Source organism: Hipposideros armiger, unplaced genomic scaffold (assembly GCF_001890085.2).
Source record: "Hipposideros armiger isolate ML-2016 unplaced genomic scaffold, ASM189008v1 scaffold_83, whole genome shotgun sequence".
NCBI lineage: Eukaryota > Metazoa > Chordata > Mammalia > Chiroptera > Hipposideridae > Hipposideros > Hipposideros armiger.
Genome location: NW_017731433.1, coordinates 3437417 through 3445436, shown reverse-complemented (window position 1 = coordinate 3445436; position 8020 = coordinate 3437417). Strand labels below are relative to the sequence as shown.

The 8020-nt window shown below is 43.6% G+C and overlaps 1 protein-coding gene across 1 annotated transcript in view; it reads left to right on the top strand.

The window, feature by feature from the left end:
• The window catches only part of SLC7A14 (solute carrier family 7 member 14), a 111914-nt gene that overhangs the window by 53696 nt on the left and 50198 nt on the right, over positions 1–8020 (top strand). The window contains exon 2 of the mRNA XM_019643983.1: positions 7602–8020. This exon is cut by the window's right edge and continues 33 nt beyond it. Within this exon, the coding sequence (XP_019499528.1) occupies positions 7750–8020 (271 nt within the window). The 5' untranslated portion in view covers positions 7602–7749. The remainder of the gene's footprint in view (positions 1–7601) is intronic.

Below are 8020 nucleotides of genomic sequence, written 5' to 3'. Positions count from 1 at the left end.
AAAAAAGAAGGAGGCAAGAGGTCAGAGAGGTGCTGTGCTGCTGGCTTTAAAGACAGAGGAAGGGACCACAAGTCAAGGGACATAGGTGGCTTCTAATTTCCAGAAACTGGAAAAGGCAAGAAGCAAATTGTCTCTTAGAATCTCCACAAGAAACTTGGCCCTGCAGACTCAGAGCTGTAAGATAATAAATTTGGGTTGTTTTACGCCACTAAGTTTGCGGTCATTTGTTACGAGAACTGCAAGGAACTAATACTGGATGGGTTTATGTGTGGTGTGGGATAGCATTTCTGTTTTGTCAGGAAGGCATCAGTAAAACCTACTCACCCTTCAGCACCTTAGCAGTCCACTTGGAGTTTCTCTCTGGGGTGTAATGATGTGCTGAGATAGGCATCCAGCCCAAGTAGGTGAAGGCTGGCTCCCGGAGGCTCAGCAACACTAGATTAATTACATGGGACATGAAGGTGTTGGGCTGGATGAGCTCAGACACAAGCATCCCATGATTTCATTACTTCAGAATGGCCTCTCTGATCACATTTGGGGTGGGGAGATAAGAATTTTTGTGCAAAAGTCCTCCTTAGTCATCACCTCTGGATGTACTTTGTAACCTATGGTGTTGCATTAAGAAGTACTGCATTTGGGGCCGGCCGGGTGGCGTGATAGTTAAGAACTGGCTTGGGATGCCAGAGGGCCCTGGTTCAGATCCCACATATGAAGGCCAGTGACACTGCTCTCCACAGCTAGGATGCTGAACAGCAGCTCAGCCTGGAGCTGGGCTGCTGTGAGTCACCGGCGACGGCGTAGGAAAATAAATAAAATAAATAAAATAAAAGTACTGTATTTCCCCATGTATAAGACACTCCCATGTATAAGACGCACTTTAATTTTGGGGCCCGAAATTTGAAAAAAAATGTATTACATAGTTATTGAACTCAAGTTTTATTCCTCATAAAGTTCATACAACTCCTCATCACTGTCAAAACTCCCAACCATTAGCTTGTGCTCATCTGTGTCATGATGACGAATCACTGTCTTCATATATTGCCTCTCATGGCCTTCTTTTGCTGTGGCATTTTCAGTAGGGTTTCTTCTTCCCGTAGCCAGTCTCGGATTGTTTTCTCAGTTGGAGGAGGACCAAACTTATGTTCAGCAGCACGATTTCCATTCACTTTTGCAAAATGGATCACTTTTAACTTGAATTCAACACTGTACGAAAATCTTTTCTGAGCCATTTCTGGGCAGAACATGGCAAAACGTAACCTACCGTAATATACTGGTAACAAGTGTGAAGCAATGAGCGCAAAGACAAGCGCGAAAAAGCGGGAAATGCAAGTAAAAAGATCTACAACCACTGTATAAAATGCACCCAGTTTTTAGACCCCAAATTTTTCAAAAAAGGGTGCATCTTATACATGGTGGATGGACACAGCCAACCCACAGCAACCCAGCAGAGGGGAGCTGAAGATAAACACCTAGCCTCCCTCTCTTCCACCCTCCAATGTCCTCCCATTGACCAATCCAACCAGAGGGGAAGGGAGCCTTGGGTATGTTAGCATCTGAGGACATAGCTAGTAGGTGAGTGAGAGAAGGTCTTGAAGGACAAACAGAGGCCACTGGTTTGGCCACACCTTGAAGCTTCCTTGTGTCTAAATTCCTGATATTCTCTATCTAATAGTAATTTCTGGAATGGCCATAACAGCTGCCATTGAGCTAAACACATAGTAGGAATTCATTGAATACTTTCGGCAATGATTAATTTAATTTAATACAATTTCTTAGATCTTCTGCACTGGCACGGAAAGATTAACTGATTTTCTTGAGTGATTTGCCCCTTCCAAAAGAGGGCTTTCCCATGGAAATCTGATTAATGGAGAGTTTTTCCTTTCCCTGGGCTCTGGTTTGTTAATATTGCTATATGCACAGTGAGTAACACATGATACCACTCAGAGACCTGAGGTCTTGGAGCTTGGATCAGTGGGAGAAAAGAGTGGAAGATAATGCCAGGCTGTCGTTTCCTCCGTGAGTAGGGTGCTGGCGGAGAAAGGTTTCTCAGTGCGAAATAACCAGATGTCTGAACAAGCTTCCCTCACTGCTCCCTCTAAGTAGATGCCAGAGTGTTTTCACAATAATTTCTGCCAAGTAAATACACAGATAATATTCTCAACCCCTGGGGTGTTGACAAACAGGGAAGCAGAATGGGAAACTTTTTTAAGCAAAAATATTGTCCCAGATGAGATAAAGATCAATTCTCACAAGGTTATTTTTTTAGGAAAAAAAAAGAGTTGTTTATTTCAAACAAATGAATTTAAAATGACTTCTTATTGTTTTGTGGTCTGCTTGGTGTCAGAAGTAGATAAATTTTGGATTCATACTGATTGTTAAAGGAGATCAATTTTTATACCTTTACAGAATTAATTGTAGAAATACAGGAAGGAACACAACAGAGACTCTTTAAGTTTATACCTCAGATGTACAGACCTCAGCCAGTTCCAGAAAACAAAAAACAAAAACAAAAAAACATACAAAAGAAAACCAAAACAGCCTCAAGAACAAAACATAATTGCTTTGGCTAATACGTAGCAGGGGCTCAATGAGATAAGTTATATAATGGTCACAGCTATTCACATCCTCCTTTATAAGAAAAGTATACAGCCTCACCCTTTGCCATGTGACTCACCTACCTTCTATGGGAGGGGTATACAGCCTCCCATAAAACTCTGGGCCTCATCATTTGACTTACTTTAGCCAATGGAAAGTCGGTGGAAATGCCACTTCCAACTAGAAGCAGAAGAGGCATTGCATGTTTCTACCAGTCCCTTGTTCCTGGCCTGTGCCAGGAAAGAATACCATGTGTCAGGTAAGGACTGCTCCTCTAGCTTGAATCCCAGAATGAGAAGGCATGTGGAGACTCACAGTCCAGATTGAGGAAAAGGCCTGAAGCCAATCCACAGCCTGCACTCGAGTCACAGCAAGAGATAAATGTCATTGCCGTGACATACTGAAATTCGAGGTTGGTTGTTACTGCAGCAAAAGCTGATTAATGCATTCAATAACTTACTAGAAACAGAAGAAGAAGCAGCAAGCTTTGAAAAGGAGGCTGAATTGGTATGACCTCTTTTGCATAGCTACTCAGTTGTCAGAGATTCAAACTCCCCTTTGAAGACATTCCAAGCAAAACAAAGCCATCTGTGTCTGAGATTCCACATACAATATCAATGGGCTAGCGCATTGCTAAGTGATATGGTGGATGATCAAAAAATACTTGAGGTGGATTTGATCTATCAAACACTTAACAAACATAACTGGGAAGGTTAGTAATCTGAAATTCAGAAACGTTGGTTTTAAATACAATTGTATATCTGAATTTGTCAGGCACCAACATTGTATGATTTAGGAGGCATATGCACATCGTGTGCACACACACACATACACGCACGCACACACAGGGCAAGACATCTTCCTTACCTCTTTGTCATGGTCCAAATATGTCAAACATGAAAAACTGTGACCTGCCCAAGAAGTACAAATCAGAATGTGGTTGTTCTAGAAGCTGTAGCATGTGAGACACTGCTGAAGACACTGAAGATATTTAGCCTGGGAAAGATAATAATAATTATAATAATAATAATAATAATTAATAAATAAATAATAAATAAATATAATAATAATTACCTAAGAAATATATTATTAGTTGCCTTCAAAAATTTGAAGACTTTTCTCAGAAGCAGATTAGCCCTGATCTGTATAGATACAGACAGCAAAACTGGGGACAAGAGAAGAAAGTTACCAGATCTCCATTCGTTTTACTAGGGTATTCTGTTCGGGTTGGACAGACCTTGCGATTCAGACACATCTGACCTGTGTCTGGCCAACAGTGTAAATCATAGTGCATATCACTCGAGGTGCAAACACAGAGCCTTTCACTCTTACAGTCACCTCGCTTACCAGGGGACATTGATTAGAAGAATTTACTTACAATCCTAACTGTCCAGCCATGTGAAGGAACTGCTTCTGCAAGCCAGTGTTCCCTGCTGCTCCAGATGTTCCAGCAAAGGCTGGACAATCACTCATTGGAAATGTCATAAAGGGATTTCTGCAATCCCTTAGTGTGTTTGCAAAACCAGGCGGGAATGATTTTTTACTGTTTACTGTTTCGATATTCTTCGTTTTTTTCCTGTCCTCTCCTCTCCTCTAAAGGCCGGCTCCAACCTAATTCGGTAATGCTACCTCTTCCGTGAATGCCTAAGCCATTGTTATTTTCATCTTTCTCCAAACCTGCTCTTACCATCATTATACTTACAGCCCGCTGAACCCTCAAGCACCCCAGCAAACACCACAACAATGACTCTTCTCCCAGAAGCCTTGTTAGCCTTCCTTAGTTAAACCTGTGAAGTATTTTTTTTTAAGATTTTATTGGGGAATTGGGGGAGGAGAGCAGCATTGGGGAATCAGGGAAGGGGAACAGACAAGTTGCTGTCCTTTTGTTCTTCAGTCTAGTTGTGGAGGATGTCGCTTCACTGGCCCATATTGGTATTATCATTGCGCTCTTCCCGGGTAAGGCAGTCACTCACCGGCCGTTGGACGGCCACTCACGGTGGCTCACGGCAGCTAATGAATGCTCACGCCAGCTGCTGGCCAGCCCCACTGCAGCCTATGCCATCGCCATCGCCGGTGACTCACTGCAGCCCAGCTCCAGGTCGAGCTGTTGTTCACCATCTTAGCTGTAGAGGGTACAGCGTCACTGGCCCTAATGTGGGATCCAAACCAGAGCCCTGCTGCTCAGAGCTGGGGTCCCAAGCCAACTCTTAACCAACGTGCCACTCAGCTGGCCCCTGTGAAGTATTTTGAGAAACTTGAATTCAAGTGCTAGAGAAAGCACAACACACATTTATTGCTCATCTTGGAAAGCAACAGCAAGGAGCTTCCAAAACTATCTTTGATTAACATAATCTGGGGCATAATGAATATGGATATTGTCAATAGTCACTTAGAAGCATGTTTTCTTTTATACATTTTGTTCTCTCCAGTAAATTTCCAACCAAGACGGGAAATGCCCCAAGCCCCTGTTTGCATCAATAAAGCAAGCACTCAAAAGACTTACCCGGAGGGAATAGAGCCAGGAAGGAATTCTCACCACCCTCAACTTTTGTTCTAATTGATTCTCTGTGTTTTCGTCACAGTTTCTAATTGTCTATTAAATAGAAGCCATCACCTCTCTAACAAGCCTCTTTCATTTTTTCAGTGTCCTTGTGACAATTTCTGATGAAAGGCTAATCAGAACAATATCCAGACGGTGTCTCCAGACAGCACAGCATCCATAGTCACTGTCAGCAGGAGACAGCTGCTGAGAGGCCCAGCTACCTGCACAGGAAGATAATCAGTCAGGGTTCTCCAAAGAAACAGAATTAATAGGATACACGCAGATGTGTATGAGAGGGTTTATTACAGGGATTGGCTCACATGTTATGGAGGCCAAGAAGTCCTACCAATTGCTATCTGCAAGCTGGAGAACGAGGAAAACTGGTACCGTGATTCGGTCTGAGTCCATAGGCCTGAGAATCAGGAGGGACCAATGGTGTACGTTCCAGTCTGACTCCCAAAGCTCAGGAACCAGGAATACCGGTGTCCAAGAAGAGAAGAGGGATGTCTCAGCCCAAGCAGAACCAGTGAATTCACTCTTCCTGCACTTTTTTGTTCTATTCAGGCCTTCAACAGATCGGGTAATGCCCACCTATACTGATGAGGGCAATCTTCTTTACTCAGTCTACCAATTCAAACGCTAATCTCTTCCAGAGACACCCTCACAGACACACCCAGAAATAACATTTTACCAGCAGTCTGGCATCCTTAGCCCAGTCAGGTTGACCCATAAAATGATCCATCACAGGCAGCCTCTGGCTTTGCGCACCCAGCACTTCAGTCATTCCTAGTGGCAGAGGGCAGTGGACCCCAACCCTGCCTTGCTAGAATCACTTGGGGAGCTTTAACGAATCCCTACATCTAGGCCACACCTCACACCATTCTTGTTGTCAAGAATTAAAACACAGCTTGAAACAACACTGTCAAATCCAGGAAGAAATTTAAACAGTAGGGCCATCACCCAACCCCTGTGAACCAAACTTCCACATTTTACCTGATTCTTCTAATTAGGTCGTGTTTGCAAAGGCTTTAGAAGCAGACAAGTGTTACATTAGGTGCTAAGTAGTATTAATTAATAATGTTGGTAGATTACATGGGCTGGTACATATTACAAATGTAAATATCCTAGATTTATCAGCACAGGACAGTATTCAGCTGTACTTTACATTTTTCTTTATAGAATTTTGTAAAGCTTCTGGCTTCCTAGAGAGTTGCTTCATATAATCTTTGCATTTTCTAACATGACAAAACTTTTGAAATCATCTAATGCAATAGCTCTCAACTCTATCAGACTTAGCACCTCTTTTTTTATAATAAATGTTTTGTCACACTCATCTATAACGTCCTGAAGCAAAGTTCATGGATAATCTACAAGTATATAACACATTTCAGTATGTGAACACTCAGGCATGTCCAAATGAAGTTAGCCGATGCAGGCACTATAGGAAAAAATACTGCTAATGGGTCAGTTCCAAATGGCAGGCTGTTACACGCGTGCTGCATGGGAGACGCAGTACCAAGGTAGCACTGCCAGGGGGGCCTTGGTTTTCTGAAATGGTGAAGAATTCCTCTGAAGTTTCAAACTAAAGAAATTATTATCTTCCTTCAATTTATTCTAGAGTGGCATTTCTGGAAAATTCAAAGTACTTGTGTATTAAAACCATCCCCGCAAATCCCATGTGTTTATATGGAAGACAGGGTTAGGTTTGAGGTTCAGATCATCATAACCAGAATTTTCATCCACAAGATTGTCTGATGAGATATTCCCACACAGTTAGCATCCCTGGGGCCCACCCACCAATGGCCAGGACCACTAATCCCACTCCCGAATCTCTGAGAGAGAAAAAAAAAATGATCAAAAAATTTTCATTTTGTTGGAGAGCAAGGTTCCAAAACAATCTCATGGGATGGCACTTCCCCTCTTGAGAATTGTAGATCTAATTTTACAACCTTATGTGAAAAATGTGGATACTGTGTCCCCAAAGAATATGCCCAAGAATCACAGACCAAATCTTGGCCGAGTCAGGGAAGAAGTGCTTAAGAGTTTAGGCAGATGAGCACGTTCGTGTGCCAGGCATTGTCTTAAGCTCATTTCAGACATATCCTAATTTAATTTTCACATCAACAGTAGGCAGACTTTATTATCCCCATTATACAACCGAAACCAAAGTACAGAGAAGTGAAGTCACTTTCACAAGGTCCCAGAGAAGTAAGTGGCAGTGCCCTGACTCAGACCATCCTCTTCAGAACAACTATGTAACACAGTGCAAACTACAGACTGTCATTTAGGACTGGAAGGGACACAAAGGGGAAGTGCACCCGTCCAGTTCTCCCAGTGTTCTCCCAGTTCTCCCAGTGTTCTCCCAGTTCTCCCAGTGTAGCACATGGATCCCCACCCATGCCTCCAAGTCATGGTTTGTTTCCCACTTGGTCTCATTTTCTCCTTCCTTTGTTTTCTCCTGCAGACATTCATGCCCAGGAGAAAGCTTCTTTGGGTCCCTCTGGACCTTTCCTAAAAGGGAGATCCTTGTGCACTAGATGAGTCCCAGAAGCATCCACTAAAGGCTTCCATAGCCCTTTTCCATCAGTTGACCTTCACCGTAAACTCCCAGGATGAGTGGCTTCCTCGCCTCCCTGGACCCCCGGCGGGTGCAGTGGGGGGCTGCCTGGTATGCCATGCACTCCAGGATCCTGCGCACCAAACCGGTGGAGTCCATGCTGGAGGGAACAGGAGCCACCACAGCGCACGGCACCAAGCTAGCCCAGGTGCTCACCACCGTGGACCTCATCTCACTTGGTGTTGGCAGCTGCGTGGGCACCGGGATGTACGTGGTGTCCGGCCTGGTGGCCAAGGAAATGGCAGGACCTGGTGTCATTGTGTCCT